The sequence below is a fragment of the Erinaceus europaeus genome, chromosome 1 (assembly GCF_950295315.1).
Source record: "Erinaceus europaeus chromosome 1, mEriEur2.1, whole genome shotgun sequence".
NCBI classification, from domain to species: Eukaryota; Metazoa; Chordata; class Mammalia; order Eulipotyphla; family Erinaceidae; genus Erinaceus; species Erinaceus europaeus.
In genome coordinates this window covers 22,520,556-22,545,277 of record NC_080162.1, presented here as the reverse complement: position 1 = coordinate 22,545,277, position 24,722 = coordinate 22,520,556, and the positions used below count along the sequence as shown (strand labels likewise).

Here is a 24,722-nt window from a genome sequence, read left to right as displayed (position 1 = left end):
GAAGTGGAAGCCCTTGTTCCCTTTTACTCTAGAAATCAAGGGAAATGCTGGCCATAGGGCCACTTGGCTTCTTCTTCTTCTAGCGTTTGCCCTTCTTCCGTAGCCAGTCAACAGCGTCAGGTTGAGCCTGATGTAGTTTTGAGACCTCCTTTGAATCTGGAGAGGTGGCAGTCGTTGACTATGTGGGTCATAGTCTGTCTGGAGCCGCAGGGGCAGTTCGGGTCGTCTCTGGCTCCCCAGCGATGGAATAGCAGCACTGGGGCTTGAACCTGTAACTTTCAGGCTATTGGGCTTCCTTATAAAAGCTACATTATCCCTGCCCCCAATCCTTGTTCTTTTTTTTTTTTTAATTAGCACTATTTTCTGTGCTAAATTCTAGAAACCCATAAGCTCTTAAATCTGGATCCTCTAGAGGATGGAACTGACCTTTGCTTCCCTCTATTCACTGAGGGTTCCCGTGCACTGAATCGTGCCAATTTGTGCTGCCTTGAGAGTGACTTTACATAAGTAAATAGAATATGGCAGGAGATCTGCCAGTTGTCTCTGGCCAAGTCACTTTAAGGACTGAGCTCATTGGCCCAAACTTACCAAGCTGGCAGAAAAGAAAGGGGGGTGGGCAGGAAGAAAGATGAAGTTTCAGCCTGTAGTGACAGTTTTGTCAACTGCACAATGATTGGGAACCGTCTAGAACATGTTTAAGTGCAGGTTCCTATGTCAACTCTCAGGGATGCCCAGGCACAGACCCACTTTGAGAATGATGATGGGGCCGGGTGATTGGTGCACCAGGTTGAGCACCTTACAGTGTGCAAGGACCTGGGTTCGAGCTTCTGGCCCCCACCTTCATGAGGAAAGCTTTTTGAGTGGTGAAGCAGTGCTGCGTGTGTCACTGTGTCTCTCTCCATCTCTATCTTCCCCATCCTCTCAATTTCTGGCTGTCTCTATCCAATAAGCAATGATTAAAAAAAAAAATCAATGCCTGCAGCTTCAGTGATGGAGAGAACAGCTGTCATTCCCCCCTCTCCAGGCCCATTTTCCCATCAGTGTGTGTGTGGGGGGGTGTATCTGAATAAGGTCCATAATAGGAAAAGGATGACTGGATAGTCAGGGTTGCACTTTCTGGCATTCCTAGCTAGGCTTGACTTGCTTTCACTGCCCCATTAAGAGATTTAATATTTTGGGGGCCGGATGGCGGCACACCCAGTTAAACGTCCATAGTACAAAGCACAAGGACCTGAGCAAGGATCTAGGTTCAAGCCCCCAGCTCCCCACCTGCAGGGGGGGATGCTTCCTGAGTGGTGAAGCACTATCTGCAGGTGTCTGTGTCTCTCCCTCTCTGTCTCCCCCATCCCTCTCAATTTCTCTGTCCTATCCATAAATACATAAATAAAGACCTCCAGGAGCAGTAGGTTTGTAGCACCAGCACCAAGACCCAGTGATCACCCTGGAGGCAAAACAAAAAAAAAAAAGATTTAAGATTTTTTTCTTTGAGGGGGAGGCAAGGAGTCTTTGGGGACATGGGTGGGGTATTTCTCAGTATGCTGAAGGGTTTTTTTTAAATGGCGGATCAAACCTAAGAATCTGAGCAAGTCTCCCTCCTGCCCAAGCAGGCATCACTCTCAAGACCTCCTTGCTCATTGCTTAAAGCAAGTACTTGTTCACCATACCCTTACTGTCCCCACAGCAGCTGGTGGAAGTTGATTAGATTCCCATAAAGGTCTGGAACTCTCTTTTGTCCTGTGAAATAAGAAATTGCCTTTGGGTCTGTTGTTATTGTTGGTTTTTCTCTTCCAGGCTGGCAAAGCACACAGGCTAAGTGCTGAGGAGAGGGACCAGCTGCTGCCAAATCTGAGGGCTGTGGGATGGAATGAGCTAGAAGGCCGAGATGCCATCTTCAAGCAATTCCATTTCAAAGACTTTAATAGGGTATGGCCTCGGGGCTGAGACCGATGGGCCACACTCCAGAACTTATTTTCTCCCTTGAAATCCTTTTAGGCAGGACATAGGCACAGTTACTCAGACTGTGGCATCCATCCTTGGGGGACTAAAGAGTGGGGAGGAGGGTCTCGAACTGCTCACTGCTGGAACTTTCAGAAAGGGGCCAGGCCGTGACACACCTGGTTAAGCATACACATTACAGAAACAGTCCCGAGAGGAGATAGTTCAAGTAGGAAACAGCTGTGCATCTGAAGACAGTCCACAGCCAGACGGGCCAATAAAAGAAAAGCCTGCCTTGCCTTTGCCACCTTGTCAGTGACTCCAATGACAGGATTTTCTTCCTGCTGCAGAAAGACCAGCTAGCTCCAGCCCTCGAGCCAGTGCCAGGATGTCATCTTTAGTGCTAGAGAGGTCTCCTCACAGAAAGCGAGTCTATTTGCATGCATCTAGGCTTTATTCTGGTCAGAAAAAGGTATCCAGTCTTTCTCTCACAACACTGACCTGTGTCTCACTTTGCTAACCAGGCTTTTGGCTTCATGACAAGAGTGGCCTTGCAGGCCGAGAAACTGGACCACCATCCTGAATGGTTTAACGTGTACAACAAGGTGAGTGGAATGTGCTTGTAGAGCTTGGCTCTGTTCAAGCTCTGAGGACTCCAGTTCATTCTGAAGTCTCTTCCTTGGACCAATGTGTGTGCCTTTTCTGCCCATAGGGTTGACTGACATCCTCTGCCACTCCCAGTTCCACTCGTTCTCTTCACAGAATCAACATAAACAATCCTGGAAAATATTCGGTCACACTACAAGTAGAAGACATGCAAATTAAAATCCTGAGATAACTTTTGGTTAAAATAGACATTAAGAAGGCAAAACCCAAGGAGTGAAAAGCTGTGGGAATTGGGCATATTCATTATTAATAGCTCTAAATGGCTTAACTCTTTCTGGAGGTATGAAAGAATAAAATTGTAATCAACTTGAACTAAGAATACCCACACACAGCAAATAGATCAGATTGTCTGCTTAATGAATTGGAAGTCATTATATGTCTACCATTGTGCCAAGAGCTAAGCTGACTCTTTATGCAAACATTAAGGCTGGAAGAGACTGAATGCTGGGAGCAGACAGCATTTGAAGTTGAAATTGGAGTTGGCATTTGGTTTAGTTTAGCTTTGAGCTTGCTCTTGACAGCTGAATATTTCCTTTTTATCCTATAGCTGAAGTCAGCATTACTTTTGGAGACGTAGAGGATGACAGTTTGGACTGTTGTTGGAGACACATCAAGGGGGCTGGGTAGTGGCACATCCAGTGAAGTGTACATAGAACTAAGCACAAGAGCCCATGCAAAACCCCAGGTTTGAGCCCCCAGGTCCCCACCTACAGGGAAGATGCTTTACAAGTGGCAAAGCAGGTCAGCAGGTGTCTATCTTTCTCTCTCCCTATATCCCCCATCTCCATCAATTTCTATCTTATCCAAGAAAAAAAAAAAAGCCTGCAGGAGCAGTGGATTCATAGTGTTGGCACTGAGCCCCAGCGATAAACCTGGAGGCAAAAAAAAAAAAAAAAAGCCCTGAGAAATGACTATAGTTATTGGCTACCATCCCAGACCTCTCGGCACGGCTGAGCCCAACTACTAGTGACTCTCTTGCTCTTACTAGAAGTTGTGGAATCACCTATGGTTTTGTTTCAGGTCCATATCACCTTGAGTACCCATGAGTGTGCAGGCCTTTCAGAACGGGATATAAACCTGGCCAGCTTCATCGAACAAGTAGCAGTGTCCATGACTTGAAGTCTACTCTTCTTCTTTGAATTCAAGGGAAGTGGGTGCCTGAAGTGGGAATCTAGAGAGGGGACTAGAGAGCTTCGGGATGTTGCTCTGTTCAAAACTTCAAGGTTCGTCCTACTGCCTGATTAGGAGTCAGTTTTTGCTTGTCCAACATCACTGTCAAGAACTTAGACCTTTGTTTTCCACTTTCTTCATCCTTGGGGCTCTGTTACATGTCAACTAATTTGAATAAGATCTTCCTGGTGATTACAATTCCCAAGCAACAGCACTGATCATCTTCCCAGGCTGTGCCTTGCTTGATCCTTTTCTGTTGCATTTCCCCAGAGGTGATAGAAGTCATGTCTAAGATAAACAAAGTCTCATCTTAGAAATCAGGACCCTAAAGTCAACCTCATCCCAAGGAACAGAAACATATGCTTTTATGCCTCCAATAAAACTAATTCTTTACTGGGACTCAGGCTGTAGAATCTTCTTTTTCACAGCTTGATCTGAATGTGAGCTGACATTCACAGCACTTACTGTATGCAAGGCAAAAAGATGGCCAGACCACTCTGCCTTGAAAGAGTTCATTATCATTGAGAGACATTAAATAGTGAATTCTTCCTAGTAGGATGCATCGAGTTCACTTTAGAGACAGGGTAGGATATATGGGTACAGTGATTAACAAGGGTGAATCTGGAGGCTTCAGCTGAGCTGCATCTGGTAGAAGACCTGAGCAGTGCTCTTGAGAGAGATGGTGGATGGAGTGTCATGCAGAAATAAGGTGTGTGGGCCACCCAACTTGTATGCCTGGTGGGGCCGACAACTAGAAAGGCAGTCTGGGGCACATTTTCTCCCTTATCTACAGTGTCTAATGGGGAAAATTGACAAACTTGATGACTTCTTAGAAACTGCCCAAATTTCAAGGCTTCCATTTTACTCTTAAGAGGGAGATGGCACAAACCACAGCTTCAGTGACAGTGAAAATGAGGGCCCAGAAGGACAGGGTTATAGGATATGGCCCAGGGGAGAAGACCTGAGGTTGATGGTCTTCTTTCCGAATATGATCGTCACTACAGGTGATACCCGCAGGTAGGTAGTATGCCAAAGCAGAATCTGGAAAGTTCTCACTGGCCTTGGCCTTTTGAAATAATAAAGAATAGTTCAGGCTGATGTCGCCTTTGCACTAGGAGGGAGCTCAGTCCAATAGAGAGGGAGATCTGAAGGTCTGGGACCCCTCCCTACTTGCCCCTAAATTCTAGCTTCGACTCCAAAACAAACAAACACCATGATGGTAAGAGGAGAGGTTGATACAAGTTATCAGCAAAGCTTCATATCAACACTCACAAGAGCCACAGACTAGCTCCCTACCTGGCCCACTTCAGACTTCAATTAATTTAAGTGTGTTTTGGCCTGATGAATACAGATTAAACACAGAAGCCAATGGCCATGAGGGTATGAACTATATGTCGTGTGACCTGCTTCTGTTTACTCTCAAGGATCAGAGGTGGAAAATTAACATAGAAGGTAGGCTCTACAGCCACATGAAGCCTTCTTTGTGGGACAAAGACACAAGCACCACTTTAGAAATAAATAAGTTTATTCTAAAACCAATGCAGATAATTGAAGTTATGGGGCAAAGGTTGAGGAGGGACTGTGAAAAACAAAGCACAAGGAAAGGCAAGCAATTAAAAACTCCTAACTGAGAAAAGGCTCTGAAGCCTGACTTACACTCACCCAGGCAATGGTTGGTAGCTATCATATTAAACCTCTGACAACAGCTCTCTCACTATGGATCTAGCTAATGGCAGCTCAGTGTTACCAAGAGCCCAAGACGAAGGGATCCAAAGCTCCGTGCAGCCGGTGAAACCTCCAGATAGCACTTCCTAGACGGGCTGGGCCTCCTTACCAAGTGTACCTGCTCCCTCTTTCTCCTGGTTTACTCCAAAGTAAGTAGGAAGATAATTACCCCTAGCCTTACATCTGGCTGATCTGAATGGGCCGTAAGCCAGAATGAAAAACTGAGTTATTGGGGCTGGGTGGTGGCGCACATGGTTGAGTGCACATGTTACATTGCACAAGATCCCAGGTTCAAGCCCCTGGTCTCCACCTGCAGGGGGAAAGCTTTGTGAGTGATGAAGCAGGGCTGCAGGTGTCTGTCTGTCTCTCTATCATCCCCTCTCCTCATGATTTCGGGCTGTCTCTATCCAATAAACAAAGAAATATAATTTAAATTTTTTTTTAAAAAAACCTGAGTTATCTCTCCCTTCCCCACTTCATTTATCTATGTCTCTATCCAATAAATAACATAAAATAAAAGTTACCTGCCAGAATGGTAGCTTATAGAAACTGGACAGCCCTCTGGGAAGACTTTTACACTTTTATTTTTAATTTTTTAAATTATTATTTTTTGCTTATTGGGTAGACATCCAGAAATTGAGAGGAAGGGAAAGGCAAGGGGAGAAACAAAGAGACACCTTCAGCCTTGCTTCACCACTCGCAAAACTTTCCCCCTGCAGGTAGGGACCAGGGCCTTGAACCTGGATCCTTGCGCATTGTAACAGATGCACTCAACCAGGTGTGCCACCACTCGGCCCTGACTTTTTCACTTCTTAGAATGCCACAGCACACCCAAGGGTAGCATGTGTAAAGACAGCCTAAGGGGTTTTACCAGCCTCCAAATGTAATGCATGGCATGAAGGCAGTGTTCTTTGGTGAGGGAAGGCCACACTGCTGTCTGGCTAGAGAGCACTCCTAACGAAGCAACCCCTCCTGGGTAGGCGTAAACAAAAGTGGATGGTGGTGACAGAAAATATAAGGCAAGACATGGGCATGAGTAATGCAAGACCCAAGTTCCAGATCAACTTAAAGCAGGTATGACGACCACTCCCAGGGGTGTTCTCTAACATAGCGCTTGGAGCTGGGCAGGACACAGACACCGGTCTGCCTTTATGTATCAGCGGCCACATACAACCACTTCGCCACAAGGGGGCAATCTCACACCAGCAGCCTGTCCAAGAGTGGCCACCACCCTATCTAGCATCTTCCATCTGCCTAAATAAACGAATGCAACAATCCACAATTATAATTCGGGACATTTACTTACTTCATTGCTTCTTGAGAGATTATTGCTGCAATTAGTAAGGGTGCATTGAGCTGGGAAGGGGGGGGGTTAAAGACCGAAAAGATTTAAAACAGGCAAGTACCATTTTCAAGTATAAAACTGGTCATAGTGAAAGTGGCGTAAGAACTACTTCTAATGCAGAGACAAGACAGTGCAGTCTTTGCAGACGCCATGTGGCATCTGCTAGCAATATGGTGTTATTAAGACATTCTGCCCACCTGTGTCAGACTACGTGTAATTACAACCAGATACGTACAGAATGCAAAGCCCACAAGTGTTTAGTCAAACTAAGGCTCACGACCATAATTAAAAAGGCTACAGTAGGTCCCTTTGAAAAATACTATTGCCCCTACCCCCCACCCCAGCAGTTTTGTCACAGTACAGAGAGTGGCTCTGGGATCACTGGAAGCAACTGTACCCTCTGGAGTGTATATCTGCACTGCCACCTCCGACAGGTCATGGCGGTGCCTGAAGGCTGGGTGGTTCTGGGTCCCTGGACTTCCTTCAGCATAATGCAGTGAGTGCCCTGGAGGAGCAGGAGACGAAGCAGGCACAATTCCAACCACAGTGCTCACCAGCTCAACAAGTGAAAGAAATGTGACTCCCATGAACAAAGGGCCTCAGCCTCTCCTTCTAACATTACCACCACCAGCAGCACCACCACCAGCAGCACCACCACCACCAGCAGCACCACCACCACCAGCACCACCACCACCACCACTACCACCACCACCACCACCACGAGCCCTGAAATGACATGGCCAGCTAGTCACAGCTATCACGTAAGAAGTGCAGTGCTAAGGAGCCTGCGGAGAATCTCTGGCTATCTGCTTTCTAGGACAGCATTGGGGGGGGGGGGGGAGACCAGAGGATATCAGCCTAAAGAGGTGGAATATACAAGAGTCCCTGAGAAGGGAGAGGAAATAGATGAAAGTTTCTGCTGACTTTTCCCAAGTACTCCCTCACTCAAATGCAAATCTCAAAGACATGATTCATTTCCCGTAGGGTCTGGATCTGAATCACCGGCCCTCCACGGCTCACTGCTGAGGAGAAAGGCACAAGGTTATGTCATCACTAAGGGTAGGACAGTGGCGCAGCCGAGGTCAGGGCGCTGTGCAGAGGAGAAAGAGGGTCGGAAATGGGCACAGGGTTTGGCCTTTCCCTGTACCACCCTGAGTAAATAGTCTTATAAAGGAACCCAGGCCCCACATCACCACTGACATTTACTCTCATGTTTTTCTGGTCCAGAAAGTCTCTCTTATCCTTGCCAGGGTTGAAACACGTCTAGTACCTGAAGCTAAACTGCTATAGTACCTTTGAGAGCTGAGTAAGGGGGCCATGAAGGAAATGCAAACCAACAGAGCAAGTTTCCTTGCCTTGGAGGCTCTCTCACGTCTCCTCACACCTGCGTAGGGTGAAGCTAAGGCAACCTGTGAAGATGGCATGGCTGTTCCTTCAAGCAAACAAATCCTCACAATGACTTAAAGCGATGGGTAAAGAAAGGGCCACTAGCCATCTGTGGCGACTATTTGGGTACTCATCCTACTGTGATACTCAAGAAAAATAAAGATGATCTGATTTTTTACCATCACCAGCCCGGGAGAGGGTTTAGGTATGCTTTGAACACTACCAGTTCAGATGGCGGCACCTCAACCAGTCCAAGTCCTAGGTATTCTGGAAAGCATTCTCTCCCTGGTCAATGGATACATGAATAAACCAACAATCTTCAATGCTGATGGCAACCGAGTATCAAACGGAACTGAAAGCACAGGCCCTTTGTCGCAGAATGAACAGCTAATGCACTCAACCACTCTTAACCAGAATATCTGGTCAAACTTCATTCTGGGAAAAGTTCAGTTGAAATAAGTGACTCTGAGAGAGAGAACTAAACTACTCAGGGGAGCTGAAAGCCTCCTGCTCAGTGATGCATAGCCAGAAAAAAACGCCTGTTACACAAAGGCTTCTCCTCTGACGACTCTTAACAACCTAAAACAAACACCTTCTCTCTCATAACCTGCACACTGGCTTCCTTCAAGGATCAGAACAGCTCAGAGCTGCCACACAACATTTTAAGTAAAACTGAAAGTTAGACAGGTTAGAGAAGAGTTAAAATAATTCCTAGAGTAACATTTACATTAAGAGTGAAATAATTACGTAATAGAATCCTTTGCACTTTTCACATTAAAAAATGATATATGTATATCAACCACAGAAGGATAATAAAGAGACAAATAAGAATCCTGAGGATCAAGCTGTCTTGCGATCCGTCTTGTGCCCTTATGAAATAAGACCAGATGACGGAGGTGTATGGCCCGTTCCACACCCAGAAAGCCTTCTGAAGGCCGTCAGAAGGCATCTGGCGCTAGACAGGGTCCCGCCTCAGCGGGGTCTTGGAGAGCCGTTCATCTGGTCGCCCTGAGATATGCTGTCTGTGCTGAAAAGACTGTCCAAGTAGACCGATGACAGCTCTGCAACCAGGTTCCTGTCGACGGTTGTCTGGGCCATGCCGTAGATCGCACCCTACAGACCCAGACAAAGAATACTTATCAGTGATAAGATCTAGAGGAGCAAAGATAAAAGTTTTTTTTAAATAATCATCTCCCCCCCCCCATTCTTCCCACACACCCTCATTTCCTTCCCAGCCCAGACACCATTCTGTGTGGAGAACAGCTGGCATAAAATGTTTTTTTCCACAGATACTTGTCTTTCTGCTTCAAAGGATCTATGGGATTTGCTGTAGAAAAATCTTTCTAAAAATACATTTACGGGGCCAGGTGGTGGCACACTTGGTTGAGTGCACATGTTACAACAAGGACCCGGGTTCAAACCCCCCAGCCTCCACCTTTAGGGGGAAAGCTTCATGAGTGGTGAAGCAGGGCTGCAGGTGTCTCCCTGTCTCTCTCTTTCTCTCCTTTCCTCTGAATTTCTGGCTGTCTCTATCCAATAAATAAACAAAGATAATAAAATTTGAAAAAAGGTTAGCCCAATTAAAAAAAAAATACATTTACTGGGTTGGCAAAATAGCTCACTTGGACAATGTGCTGCTTTGCCAGGTTCAAGCCTGGCCCCCACGATACTGAAGAAAATTTCAGTTCTGTGGTCTCGTTTGCTCTCTCAACTATCTCAACTTCTCTATTGCTATTAAAAATAATAATAGTAAGAAATAAATGAATCTTTAAAAAATATATTCACTGCCTTTTCTTTGTCAGAATTTTCTCAAACACCAACATCAAATGCTTTTGTATATGTAGCATTTTCAAATTTACCAGGGGCTTTTAAATGGCATATGTCACATTTGGCACTAAATAAACTCTGGGGATGGATAAGGCAGAAAGCATCAACTCCAGTTAGCAAATTAGGAAAGAAGCTTGTGCATTAGGAGCAGAGCCGGGAATAGATTCAAGGTCATCTACTCTTTCAAATCTCCTACCAACACTTCAACTTTCACAGGAAGAAAAACTCCAGGTATCCTTACCATTCCTGTTGTCTTTGCTTTAGGATTCTTCATGATCTGAGTGACAGATTCCCGGATGTCCTTTAGAAACTGTATGGCTACCCGTTTCCTGGTGTGTACTAATGTGATGCAGAAGTGAATACTGTGGGAGAAAAAGAAAAGAGAGGGGCTAGGTGGGGGCGCACCTGGTTGAGCGCACATATTACAGTGCACAGGGACCCGGGTTTGAGCCCCTGGTCCCCACCTGCAGGGGGAAAGCTTTGCGAGTGGTGAAGCAAGTTTGCAGGTGTCTGTCTGTCTGTCTGTGTCTTTCTCTTTATCTCCCCTCCTCCTCTCAATTTCTGGCTATCTCTATCCAATAAATAAATAAAGATAATAAAAATTAAAAAAGAAAAAAAGAAAAGAGGTAAACATTGGGGTAAAAAAGTTCTAAAATAAGATAACCCCCAAGACAGGAACATAATGGTTACTTGTTTTTGTGACAAATGCAGCAGTCAAGTTGTTCCCAGTCCTGGAACAAGGCTGTCAAGTACATGACTTGTTAAGCACAGGCTGGCTTGAGAGGTGCTGAGTGGAATCAAGAATCATTCCCACAGAATGAGTGCTGCTGCTAGCCATTCTGTCCCACCTCTCCATGTCAAATGTCATCTCTTCAAGCACATGACCACCAGTGGGATGCTTTTGTTTTAGGTGATAAACTCTCATGGGTGCCATATGACTGTGGTCTGGATGCACTTCCTGGACAAAGAAGAAACTTTTGACTTCTGGTACAGAGGGGTCATGAAGAGGAAACAGCAGAGTCCACATGGTGTTGGCAGTTGTGCCATGAAAGTATTCAGGGTACAGAAATGAGACTGAAGAGATCTAGTCTGTAGAGTGGTAGTTAGAAAAGCATAATTAGGGAGTCGGGCTGTTGCGCAGCGGGTTAAGCGCAGGTGGCGCAAAGCACAAGGACCGGCATAAGGATCCCGGTTCGAACCCCGGCTCCCCACCTGCAGGGGAGTCGCTTCACAGGCGGTGAAGCAGGTCTGCAGGTGTCTATCTTTCTCTCCTCCTCTCTGTCTTCCCCTCCTGTCTCCATTTCTCTCTGTCCTATCCAACAACGACAACAACAATAATAACTACAACAATAAAACAACAAGGGCAACAAAAGGGAATAAATAAATAAAATAAATATAAAAAAAATTTAAAAAAAAGAAAAGCATAATTGAGGAAACAGTAATAGGCCTAAAAAACTAGAGGCCCTCTAGAAAGTCTTTTTTTGGGGAGAATGGGGGGGGGATAGAAGGTTTTAAGTTAATTATTATTCAGACCACTCTGTTTATAAGAGTAATCAATGAGTGTCTACAAGAAAAAGAATATAGAGCTGGGGGGGAGCTGGGAGGGGAGAGAGATCACTAGAGTGAAGTGGCTATCACTTCAGTTCTGTGATTTTTTTTTTTTAAAGCAAATGTTTTTGAATCCCAAAACTGAGTAATTCCAGATGGAAAGACATAAATCCTACAGATACTATAATTGCCAATGAAATTCTGGGTCCTGGTCATCAATCTTTACTATTCAAGTCACCTTGCTATCCTCAAAGTTCTTCAAAAGGCAGCGAATAAAGGGGGGAAGAAACTTTTAGACTTACCTGGGCGGGAATTGCAAGTGGTTCAAGTTCCATCCCTTAGCAGTCATCAGGTTAAACAGTCGAAATATGTCAAAATCACGGGAGCCCAGAGCAATGACTGACAACTGGGGGTTCCCCAAAACAAAGATGCCTTTGATATTTTCCAGTCTTAAACAAACAAAAGAATTGAAAGGAAATTCAGTCATATATATTCCTCTGGTCATCATGTTTAACCATGCCACCTCTTACAACATCATGTAACTGGGAGCTTTAGGTTAACTCATCCTTTAAAATTGGGCAGCTAGTCTGTGATTAGTAGTTCCTAAATACTCAAAACCCCAAGCTCCATCTAATTCTAGTAGATCAGAATGACTGCCCCCTAACCTATCTGTCTTAACTTCTGTACTATGATATGCCCCCAGAGGCATAAAGAGACCATAATACTTTTTAAAAATCCTAAAAAAAAAAATCTTTCAATTCAGTTTTAAAGTCATTTGTGGGTGGGGGTAGACAGCATAATGGTTATGCAAAGAGACTCTCATGCTTAAGGCTCCAAAGTCCCAGGTTCAGTCCCCTGAACCACCATAAACCAGGGCTGAGCAGTGTTCTGGTTAAAAAAAAAAAAAAAACTTATTAAAGTCATTTGTGCAAGTCCTAAAGCAAAGACTTCATAAGCATGCATATTCAGAATCCATATTCAGGCCTGCTGGCTGTTTCCATTCACCCAGAAGGTTCTGAACAAGCCTCTCCCACCACAATGGCACCAAAAGAGACAAGCAGATGGGGCACAGACATGTGTCAGACAATGCATGTAGCTTAATAATAACCTCAGATTAAGCCCAGAATTCATCACACATGCCCCCTCCCCCTTTCCTTCTGCCCCTTCTTTCCATTCTTTTCTTATTCCAGTGATCTTATTCCAGTGTGATTTCTGTGCTAACAGCATCAGAGAACACTAGGAATGTCCTAGGAATGGGAAATCTTAGATTCCAATTCTAGATTTACTGAATAAGAGTTCTGGGAGTAGAATCCAAAAATTGGCATTTTTAATAAGCCTTCTCAATGATTCGTATGCATAATCAAGTTTGAGAACCATGGTCTTAGCTACTCAGTTGTATATATCAGTCTAGGTTGTTGAGGTGTCAGAGAGTTTATTTTCCAGGGCCAGTATCACACTTATTAAGCTGCTGTCCTAAGCCCCTGGTTCCTCAGGGGGCAGATAAGGGGTTGGCACTAGGGGTACTCGGCCAAGTTGATGTCTTGGACCTACTGGCACAGAAAGAAATAAAAAAGATGAACCAGAATCCCAGTGTTCCACACATACTCTGACTTGAGGAAGCGAGTAGTTTTGATGATCTGTTTGGTGGCTTCAACATATCCGTTCTCACCAAAGTACATCAAGGCGGCCCAACAGGCTGCACTAATGCCACCAGGCCGTGAGCCCGCGATGGTTGGAGAAGCATAGATGCCACCCTGCCAGTCTGTAGCAACAAAGAACTGGTAGCTCCTGTACTTCTTGTCACTGTATAACACCACTGAAGAGCCTTTGGGGGCGTAGCCATACTGAGGGGGGAAGAAGCAGACAGGTGAGTGTACAGTTCAATATGACGGACCTGTCCCAGAATTCTCATCATGCAAACTTCTCCTTCATGTGTCAGTTTCTCTAGGACACATTTCTCACTCACATTTAGAATACAAAAGAGTAGAGGGAACTTCAGGGATGGAGCCTGACATTCATTTTACGGACAAGGAGTCTGAGGAATGGTGTCTTATATACAGTTAACAGATTTCCTTTATCTCTCAGGAAACACAACAGTTTTCCTTATTAGAAGAATTATTCCAGGGAAGAATGTCAGAATATTGACATCAGATGGCATGCTGACATATTCCAAAACGAATAGAATGGAAGGAGGTGGAAACTAAAGACAAATTTCAACTGGAAGTCAGAAAAGGATGAAATTCAAGTCACTTGGAGCAAAAGAAAATATTTCCTAAGAACATTAAAGGTACTCAGAATCTGGAAATGACTTGGCCTAGCTTCAAAATAAATCGTGTACTTACTGGAGACTGTTGCCATTTTCCTTATAATACATAAGTATCATACCTCAGTGTTATGTGCTCGACTTGACTTTTCTATTATTTACATTTACATTTGAATGAGATGGTTTTCTTGAAACAAGTTATTGGAAGAATGGCCTGAGGGGGTTGGCGGGAGACTGCTTACCCAGTAAGAGCATTTGCTGTGCCATGTGTGAAGGCCTGGGTTTGAGCCCTAGCTGTTATAACAAGCCCCCAGGGGAGTTCAATGGACGGCAGAGCAGTGCTGTCCCTGTATCCAACAGGTCCAACTATTTTTTTCCCCTTTCTTACACTAGAGCACTTTCAAGCTCATGAAGAACTGTTGTGGTAGGTGTGATATGGGACTGTATGTACTCCTGTAATCTTATGATCTTGTAAACCATTATTACGTCATTAATAAAATAAACAAAGGGATAAACATGTACTTTGTTCCTTTATAGGAAATGCACCCTTTTCTCTCACTGAAGATAACACAGAGTTTTTATCACTTCTATTCTTGGGATTTCACAGATGTGGGATGCCATTGCTCCTGGGTCAACTTTTTCATTCTCTTTATTTCAGAGACGCAAGGAGAAACACCATAATACCAAGACTTCCTCTGGTGCCATGGCACTTCCAAAGCCAGGCAGTGTGTATTGCAAGGCTTATATCTTACCTAGTGAGTTATTTTCTAGTCCCCACAGTATGAATTTTATCACCAGAACCACACAAGGCAGGATGTTAAGTAGAAGGGCAGAGATGGGTCAGTGGCAAGGTAGCGTCATATCCAGACTAAAGATTAGTTGATCACCTGTTCATCATCTAACTCACCTACAGTTTGGAAAAGCAAGCCTTTACTCTAGTTTAAAACAATCTCTGGGGGTAGGAGGTAGCTCACTCAGTTGAGCACATACATGTCTTATCATGTGGAAGGCCATAGGTTTGAGCCCTAGTACCACACAGGAGCACCACGAGTGGCACAGGGGTGAGGGGAGAACTCCACAGATACTGCAATGGTGTTGTAGGCACAGGGGTGGGGGGAGAACTCCACAGATACTGCAATGGTGTTGTAGGCACAGGGGTGGGGGGAGAACTCCACAGATACTGCAATGGTGTTGTAGGCACAGGGGTGGGGGGAGAACTCCACAGATACTTCAATGGTGTTGTAGGCACAGGGGTGGGGGGAGAACTCCACAGATACTGCAATGGTGTTGTAGTCTCTCTTTTCTGTCTCTCCCTCCCCTCACTAAAATAATGGGGGGATAATGGTCCAGGGAAGCCATTCAGTAGTTAACACGTGTGTGAGGCTCTGGGGCTCATTCCACAGACTCTGGAAATACAATCAAAGCAAGGCATACATTCTTTTTTTTTTTTAATTTATTTTTTTTTAATTTATTTTATTTATTTATTCCCTTTTGTTGCCCTTGTTGTTTTATTGTTGTAGTTATTATTGTTGTTGTCGTTGTTGGATAGGACAGAGAGAAATGGAGACAGGAGGGGAAGACAGAGAGGAGGAGAGAAAGATAGACACCTGCAGACCTGCTTCACCGCCTGTGAAGCGACTCCCCTGCAGGTGGGGAGCCAGGGTTCGAACCGGGATCCTTATGCCGGTCCTTGTGCTGTGCGCCACCTGCGCTTAACCCGCTGCGCTACAGCCCAACTCCCAAGGCATACATTCTTAAGGTGCCTACTTTCTTCACGTATGGACTTAAGTTTGTAAGAGCTCTCAATTGATCTTGGTTTTATCTCAGTTCAGCGGGACTAGCATGACATTTCACACATTACAAGTCAGGCATTCGTAAGTATATTACGCCCCCCCCCCCCAAAGGACTCCCATGGCACTCCTGTCTCTTAGGTGCTGGAGCCTCAGGTGCATGGAAGCTGCAGCATCAATATATAATCCTTTCAGAAATTCCACTACCAACCCCGCTCCACCCTAAACAGCCTCAAGGCTTCAGGGTATGTGCCCAGAAGGGCCACAACATTTGCAGATCACAGTCAGCTATAGTCATCGGGTACAGAAATCCTCTTAGCCTCATGATACAGAGATAACAGATCCTATTTCGTTCCAGCTTTGTCGATTCTATCTCTGGAGCGGAGTCAGATGCCCCCGTGAGAGCAGGAGAGCAGATTTTAGGGGGGAAGCCAATGCTTGAAATCATCAAGTTTGTTTGTAATGACTAAAAATATCAGCTGTCTGCATTTGGTTTCTTCCCCGCTTACCTTATGAGTATCAGCTGAAATGCTGGTCACACCTTTCACTCGGAAGTCAAATGGTTGCTGCAGTGGGTATCCTGCTTTCTCCATAAAGACAATGAGGAAGCCCCCCAAACAAGCATCTACATGAAGAGGTATTTTGTATTTAACAGCCAGCTAGTTCCAAAAGAACAAAGAAAAACAAAGACTGTCAGAGAATTTTATTTATAGCCACAGGATAAAAACTGCAAGGCACAAATGAGAAGGTGGACTATTACCACAAGGTCACTGTGTCCTATGCCTCCCATGTTAAAAAGAACGAGTTACCCTTGGCATTCCTAATAAAGCTCACCTTTCAAACATAGTTAGCCCTCAGAATAATTCAGTTGAAATGTAGTGTCTATTTGCTATTTAAATACACAGTCTCAAATTCACTGCAAAATCAAGCAGGAAGCTTTCCAAAACTGACTTGAGCTGCTTGGGGGGGGGGGGGGCTGCTTTAGTAACTGCAGATGGAAAAGGGGGGGCTTGGAGTACACTCTGGCAGGCATGCCCCTTGATGCATATTATCTCTTCATCTGCATCAATACTACTTCAGAATACACAGCTAAAATAAACAAAGACTTTTTTAGCCCCCCATCGACAGCAGAAGCGAGTGACTTCCAGAGGCTCCAAACACAGCTGTACAGCTCACCATAGAGCTGATGAGAGCTATTCATCATTGCCTTGCCGTGCTCAAACCTCAACTCACTTCCATTTGCCAAGTGCTGTGCCATTAGCTTCTATTTTAAAATCTCAACTTGAACATCTAATAGTCTGTTTCTTTGACATACCTTGGCCACTTCAGGGACAGGATCTATCACACCGTGAGGGAACTGTGGGGTAGAGCACACGAGCATGGCAGTATTCTTGGAGATGGCTCTTTTCATAGCCTGAGGGTTTGAAGTTGAAAGAAAAATGAGAAGCTATCCTTCTCTACAGCAAGAAGAAGCTAGGCTACTAGCTTACAGCTCCATTTCTACTCATGCCCCATCCTTCATCTCGCTGCACACTCTAGCTTAGGAGATGACCTCACCACCCTGCTGACAGAATACATGCAAGGGTAACACATTCTGAGTGTACAAAGCAAACAAAACCCAAACCCCCAGCAACATCACTGTGAGGGTAAAAACAAAAAAAGGACACTGGCCCAGAGGTGAGTGTGGCAAAGGCGAGTTCCAGCCCCACCTGCTAGCAGTGAAGCCTTGAGTAAACTACTTGCACTTCTCCCCATTTGTCTATTCATCCGTAAACAACACTAGTACTAGAAGAGGGCGGGGAGACAGCCAGATGGTTATGCAAAAAGACTTTCAGGCCTGAGCTTCTCAGGACCCAGATTCAATCCCCTGCACCACCACAAGCCAAAGCTGAGCAGTTGCCTGGTGAAAAAGACAAAGACAAAGCAAAGCAAAGCATAACAAACTTAAAACCCCTTTCCTTTTAAATAGGCAGTGATAAAACTCAAACGTGACTCTTAACAGCACTCCGAGAACTGAAATATTCCATTCAAATGGAAAACATGAAGACAGTTATGAAAGGAATATCATTCGACTTGTAAAAAGAACTACTACTATCTGTAACATTATCAATGGACTTGGGGAATATCATGTTAACCTAACTTTGCCAAAAATGAAAAGTGCAGCATTTCACTTAAATGTGGAATCTGAAAGAGTCATGTAAATACACAGAAGCAGAGAGCACAACGGTGGCTACAAGGAGCCAGAGGACAGGAAACCTCAGGAAAGTGTACTTGCTGCCATGAACCAGGACCCGGATTCAAGCACCTGGTCCCCACCTATATGGGAGGAAGCTTCAAGAAAGGTAGAGCAGTTTTCTCTCTTTCTCCCCCACCTTTCTCTATTCCTCCTTTCTCTGTTAATATATCTGTCTCTATCAAAGAAGGAGAAGGACAAGGAGGAAGAGAAGAAGAGAAAAAAAAGGCCTCAAGAGCAGTGGATCGGCCATGCGGGCACCAAACCTCAGATATAACCCTAGTAGCAGAAAAAAATAAAAATAAAGAGATGGAGGGTGAGGGAAATCAGGAGATGCTGGTCTAAGAATATCAAGTTTTAGTTAAGTGAGGTAAGTCCTAAAACTTTAAAGGATAGTCATGTGACAATACTTAATAATATTACAACGTCTACTTGAAATTTGCTTAGAGTTTGACAGGTAGCCTTTCAAACATGATGAGCTATACTAAATAGTTTATGAATACTGTGCATGTGTATATATGTGTGTATATATATATATATATATATAAACAAAGTAGTATACCTTAAATAAAACAATTTCTAGTTTCCAATAATTAACTTGTCAATTTATACCTCAATAAAATGTTAGTATTAACAAATCGCATACTTTTCTTCTAAAAAGAGAGTTACTGTTATAATGTCTAAGATACTAATTGAGGCAGGTAAACCACAGCAAGACCCATAGGACAAATTCATCCGTGCTGAAGAAAGCAGTGGTGCTGAAGTGAAATCTGGGTCTTCAGAGACTCAAATGAATCTAACACCATCTTCCTATAAGAATTTATGAATCTATGCAAAGACTGAAGTGCAATAAGTCACCACTGACATCAGCTGTTTTTGTAATTCTGCTTACTAGAATCAAAGGCATTTCAAATGTATGTGTGTGTGTGACTCTGGGGGTGGGGGGAAAGAGTCCATCAGGCGCACTTCCTGCTTCTCACAGTCCAAAACACAGAACAGCTTCAGAGGAACTCACCCGAACATCCACTTCCATCATTTTGTTCAGTGGAACCCTTACAATTCTCATTCCAAAATAATTGGCTGCTTTGTCAAATGCAGCATGGGCACTGGCGGGGGCCACACTGGATGACAGGGAAGAAGACACTAATGAGATCCAGAACAAGACAGGGATTAAAAGCAATAAAAGCAATATGAATCTAAATCATCACAAGTTTCTAATTATTGTTCCTCCCAAGTTTTGAATGTGTTTGCATTATTTTCTTTGTAAATACAAAAAAAGAAATCAACTTACTTTCTACAGAAACCTAGTATTATGAAATCATTTGAGCAACAGGAAGAACTGGGGAGTTATCGCACACAGAGGAATCTAAAGCATAAAACTGATAGGTACAAGAAAGAGGACAGGAAATTTGGATCAGGACGTCATAGGGGAGCGCCTGCTAGTGGCTGGTTATCTAAAGGAAGCTCAACAAGGCATGTGCTTCCTGAAATGAACATGCTCAAGCAGAGAACACAGGATTGTGTGGGCAGAATGCTAAAGAAGCAATGGGGCCCTAAGTGATCCTCTCCATTCTGAAAGACCATGGTCCCCTAAGAGACTAAAATTCATGGCCTGGGAGGTAGAGAAGTGGATAAAGCGCTGGACTCTGAAGCATGAAGTCTTGAGTTTGACCATCAGCACTGTACATGCCAAAGTGATGCTCTGGCTCCCCTCCCCACTTCTCATAAATATATATATATATATATATATATATATATATATATATATATATTTTAAATCCTTATTTCCCTGCATAATTAGAAACGTATTTCAAGTGGTACTGAAAAAGGAAACTGAGCCATACTTCAGTATTTGCTTTCAGACTCCCCTCAAATGACTCCACTCTTAAAATTAATCAGTTCCATCTATGGGGAAAATTTTTCTATCAAGAACCAGAGATTTATGTATGAAAAAAAGATGGCAATCTGATTTCTTTTCCTTTTTCAAAAAAAAAAAAATTTTTTTTTAACCTCAGTGGGGCTTCACCACTCCAAGTCAAATTTCAGATCTCTCTCTCTCAATACAGACCAAGCTGGCGAAATAGCTCACTTGGATAAAGTGCTTCACCACTCCAAGTCAAATTTCAGATCTCTCTCTCTCAATACAGACCAAGCTGGTGAAATAGCTCACTTGGATAAAGTGCTGTTCTGCCATGTGTGCGGCCTAGGCTTAAGCCTGTCCATCGTGGCACTGAGGGAAGCTTCACTGCTGTGGTCTCTTCACATTCTCTTTCTCTGCCTCCAGATAAACAGAGAAAGGCAGAGACAGAGATAGAGAGACAGACAGAAAGACCCATAGCACTGAAGCTGCCTTCAGTGCAGTGGAAACTGGGTGTGAGCCTGGGTCATGCCCATGACAAAGTAAGCACACTATCCAAGTTAAGTGATTTTGCTGGCTCCATGATTTATTTTCTTGAGCTGAGAACATGTATGAACATGTGTCACTGCCAAATGTGGGAAAGGCATTAACCAAAAGTGTGTAAAATAAGCATACTAGGGAGTCGGGCGGTAGCACAGCGGGTTAAGCGCAGGTGGCGCTAAGCACAAGGACCGGCATAAGGACCCCAGTTCAAGCCTCCAGCTCCCCACCTGTAGGGGAGTCACATCACAAGCAGTGAAGCAGGTCTGCAGGTGTCTGTCTTTCTCTCCCCCTCTCTGTCTTCCCCTCCTCTCTCCATTTCTCTCTGTCCTATCCAACAACAACAACAACATCAATAATAGCTACAACAATAAAACAATAAAGGCAACAAAAGGAAAGAAAGAAAAAAGAAAACAATAAGTATACTATATAAGGACACTCTGCACGGGAGGGATGTAATCAATTATCAAAGTTAGATCCATGAGGTGGCATTATGGGTAAATCTTAAAGAAGATTATAAAGTTTTCTTTCTAGAAAACAGTCCTCAGGCTGAAACTGTTGTAGGGAATACCCTGAGGCTGGCAATTATATTCCAGTAGCTTTCACTGAACTCAGCAGAGGGACTGTTGTTAGCCAGATAATTTATAAGTACCACAGAATTCACAGATGCAAACTTCTGTCACTTTTAGAATAAGAATTTCACTTTTGCATTCATTTCAGTCTTGTGTAAGCTTGGGAGATTGCAAGAAGGAATAACCTTCAAAATTAATTGGCTGATCCACTTGGGATGTTGCTGAATAAAGGGATATGGGTCAAGGGCACAGGACAGGAGGGAAAAGGGCTGAAACTGCCAGAGGAAGAGAAGCAGAAAACAGATCAAGGTTGTTTTATATGGTGGTATTCCAAACAGACTACTCTAAAAGGGGCAGGGAGCAGGACACCACAGCCGCACACACACATACATTTCTGGATTTTTTATTCCATTGTCTAAGGCCATATCCCGGTAAGCTTTGCAAGCCATCAGTATGCTTTCTGTCCCTCCAGACGTTACCTGTAATAAAAGAGAGAAGCTATTTGTGGAGCAGAGTTAGGGATAGCCATCAGCCTGTACTTTCTGCACTAACCTTGATGGTATCAGCTACAGACACAGATAAGGTCTCGTGAATGCTGCAAAGCAGGCACTGCTCTGTCTTTCAAAAGAAAAATCGGATTATGTTGCCTGAGCCCAACCTTGGCTCAGAAGAGTAAAAACTGCTAAATAAGAATGAGCAGAGGTCAGAGAGCTAGTTTACTGGGTAGGGCCTGTGCTTTGCTATGTACACAGCCCAGGTTCAAACCCCAGTACCACATGGGTGGTGCTTTAGGATTATAAGAAGCTCTGGCACTGTGGTGTTTCTCCTTTCTCTCTAGCTGAACGAGAAAACAGATGAGGGGGCCAGGGAGACAGCATAATGGTTATGCAAAAGACTTTCATGCCTGTGGTTCTAAGGTCTCAGCTTCAAACCCCAGCACTACCTTAAATCATACTCTGGTCTCTTGGTCTCTCTCTCTGTATCTCTCATAAAAATAAAAGAAATTTAAAAAAGAAAAGAAAAAGCAGACAGGAATGGAGTCATACATGTTCAAGGCCATGGCTCTATAAAAAAGGAGGAGAAGGGAGAGGGGGAAGGGCACAAAAGGGGAAAGGGGGGAAGGAATAAGCAGGGGTAGAGAGAAAGTTCACCAGGCTCAAGTCTTGGCACTACATGGCAATGGCACAGCACGGGGAGAAGCTTGGATGCTGTGGTTTCTCTCTATCTCAACTGGGAAAAAAGTCAACTCAGGAAAGGAAATAGCGCATGTGCAAGGCCCTTTGTCTATCAAAAATAAAAAGTGTTTTAAAAAGTGAGCAGAAGCACAACAGTTTATGAGTAAGCACATCTGCCTAGACCCCAGATGTGTACAATTCATTAACACGTGTGCTGATTCATACATCTGAATACAAGACTGAGTGTTCTTTTTCTTTGTTTTTTATTCTATAGGACAGAGAGAAATTGAGAGAGGAGGGTAGATAGAGAGAGGGAGAAAAAGATAAAACACCTGCAGGCTTGCTTCACTGCTTGTGAAGCCGGGAGCTCAAGCTGGGACCCTTGCACGGGTTTTTGCGCTTTTACTGTGTGTACTTAACCCAGAGAGCCACCACCTGGCCCCCTAGGATTGAGTCTTAATGTTCAGTATTCAGTGAGGAACATGAAACTGTGAAGTTAAAATTCTAGAAAACTACACAAATACATCATAAGGCCAACAAGAGACATTCAGACTCTCTGCCAAGTGAACTTGTGGTTTTGACAAGCTTGAAAGAGAGGAAAATAGAATTATTTACTAAGACAGAAGTCTGTTTTCTTACCTGAAACTAAATCCTTGAGTTTTTAAAGGCAATAAAACATTTTCTCTGCACCATTTTATATTCTAGCCTCCTTGATATAAGTAAATGTATTTACCAAAGTTGAAACAAAAAGAATCCAGAGTCATTTTCCTTCATTCTGTTTTCTTCACTGAGATACAAACTCAAGAGGGCAGGGCCAATCTGACTGTGACAATATTTCTAGTAACTAGCCTAGTAACTGACACCTAACAGACCCTCGATCTGTCAGTGTATTACAAGATTTTAGTTAAGTTCACTGTTTTCATGAGAGGTGGGGGAGGGAGAGCGAGATCGAGAGAAAACATCAGAGCATCACTCTGGCGTGTGTAGTTCAGCTTGGGGCCACATGCTCAAGTCCGGTGCTCTTGCCAGGGCACAACCTCCCTGGCTACAAGACTGATTTATGTAATGGGGGTGGAGGATAGGGTAAAGACAAAGAACCGCTCTGGTATATATGCGATGCCAGGGTCAGACCTAGCACTTCAGGCATGTTAAGTCCTGTGCTCTCCTCACTCAGTCATTTCTCTGGCCAGTAAACTAACCTTTCTTAGTGGCTGATTTCACTCTCTGTAAACTACGACTGAAACAGCACATAGGCATATTATACTCACTTGGCTGTTCTTGTTAACACCTAAGATTGAGTATTTCAAAAATAAGTAAGGAAAACAACACTGCACTATGTGGAGATTCTCTTAAGTTTATCATTTCCAAAGATTCCTAACATTTTAGATGTCTTTTCCATTTTACAGGCAGAAATTTAAGCCCCTGAGAGATTAAAGGGATTCACCCAATGTCATCCATTAGGACCTATTGATAATAAAACTCTCGATGTTTCCATATCTAGTATAGCTTAAATGAGAGAGAGTAAGAGACAGTGGTCAATGAAATATTATGCACATATAGAAAACTAAAATGCCACTGGGTAAGAAAATTTCAGTGCTCAGGAATTACATGGAGGATTAACTAAGACATGATAGTCATTTTTTTTTTTTTTTTTACTCAGGAAAAGTAAGACTCTCTCAAAAATCTGTAACTTCTGTGAGTTTGTGATACAAATCCACACTAATTCTGTAGTACAAAACTACAAAACTACTGGTTGAATATTTGACTTCAATTAGTTCCAGTGTGACGATACTTCCAGGCAACTCTCTGGCAAGTAGTCAAAGTAGTAAACATCATCTCTAGGAGAACTTATAAAATCAATTTATGCCTCAAAGTTAAGCTTTCCCAGGAAAGTAAGTGGTACATAGTAGAAAAGAAAAAAAAAATATATATATATATATGGATACAAGACAGCATACATGAAATCAGCAGAGACAGACAGATATGGTTCATAAATAAAGGGATTACCATATTTACAGTATAACTTATGAAATATATTTTTTAAAGATGTGTTTCACTTTTTATGAGACAGCAGACACACAGACCAGAGCATCACTCTGTTCTGGCAAGTGTGAGCTCACACATGCAAGTCTGGTACTCTAGCCAGTGAGCCACCTCCCAGACCACTTCATAATAAATTTAAATAAACAATACACAAGTCAAGGAAAAGAACTGTATTGAAAAACCAAATCTAACCAGAATTTTACCAATCACAATTTAGGAAAATTACCAAGCAGATTGAACAGGAATCCTCATGTTGGGGCCAGGAGACAGCTCACATGATAAAGCACACATTTTACTGTGTAAGAACAGATGTTCAATTCAAGTCCTTGGCAACCACGTGGGAGGCCAACAGGGGGAAGCTTCACGAGCAGAGAGGCAGCGCTAAAGGGTTCTCCCTCTATCCCCCCCCTCTATGTCTCTATCTCTCCTGCTCTGTGTCTCACCCTAAATCTTTAAAGGAACAGTGGAAATCCATAGGCAGGAAGCCCCAGCAAAATCCCTGGAGGGAGGAAAAGAATCTCCCTATCTATCTTTAAAATAAAACTCTAACTTCTCTATACTTTTAAACCAACTCAACGAGATTCACTTTATAGCAAAATAATAAAATTCTAGCTCAAGTAAAACTAATAATGTATTGAAAAAAAAA

The 24,722-nt window shown here is 43.6% G+C and overlaps 2 protein-coding genes across 5 annotated transcripts in view; one reads left to right on the top strand and one right to left on the bottom strand.

Moving 5' to 3' along the window:
* The first annotated feature begins 401 nt into the window (after nt 1-401).
* PCBD1 (pterin-4 alpha-carbinolamine dehydratase 1) lies at nt 402-4,170 on the top strand. Its single transcript, XM_016188595.2, has 4 exons — nt 402-507; nt 1,792-1,923; nt 2,460-2,540; nt 3,622-4,170. Exons 3-4 carry the CDS (start codon nt 2,472-2,474, stop codon nt 3,718-3,720), a joined length of 168 nt encoding a protein of 55 aa, XP_016044081.1. The 5' UTR covers nt 402-507; nt 1,792-1,923; nt 2,460-2,471; the 3' UTR covers nt 3,721-4,170.
* Nucleotides 4,171-6,778: 2,608 nt separating this feature from the next.
* The window catches only part of SGPL1 (sphingosine-1-phosphate lyase 1), a 58,464-nt gene continuing 40,520 nt past the window's right edge, over nt 6,779-24,722 (bottom strand). For all 4 annotated transcript variants that reach the window (XM_060200973.1, XM_016188575.2, XM_007524139.3 and 1 more), the window contains 8 exons: nt 21,249-21,337; nt 18,904-19,009; nt 16,971-17,069; nt 16,165-16,314; nt 13,208-13,446; nt 11,905-12,051; nt 10,296-10,416; nt 6,779-9,340 (listed from right to left, as the gene is read on the bottom strand). In XM_060200973.1, coding sequence (XP_060056956.1) covers nt 9,200-9,340; nt 10,296-10,416; nt 11,905-12,051; nt 13,208-13,446; nt 16,165-16,314; nt 16,971-17,069; nt 18,904-19,009; nt 21,249-21,337 — 1,092 coding nt within the window. In that variant the 3' untranslated portion in view covers nt 6,779-9,199. The remainder of the gene's footprint in view (nt 9,341-10,295; nt 10,417-11,904; nt 12,052-13,207; nt 13,447-16,164; nt 16,315-16,970; nt 17,070-18,903; nt 19,010-21,248; nt 21,338-24,722) is intronic.

Excerpts from the sequence above, each read along its gene's own strand:
- PCBD1 (XM_016188595.2), top strand. The coding sequence starts at position 2,472 with ATGACAAGAGTGGCCTTGCAGGCCGAGAAACTGGACCACCATCCTGAA. Across the intron at positions 2,541-3,621 it reads GGTTTAACGTGTACAACAAG|GTCCATATCACCTTGAGTAC; the intron begins GTGAGTGGAATG and ends GTTTTGTTTCAG.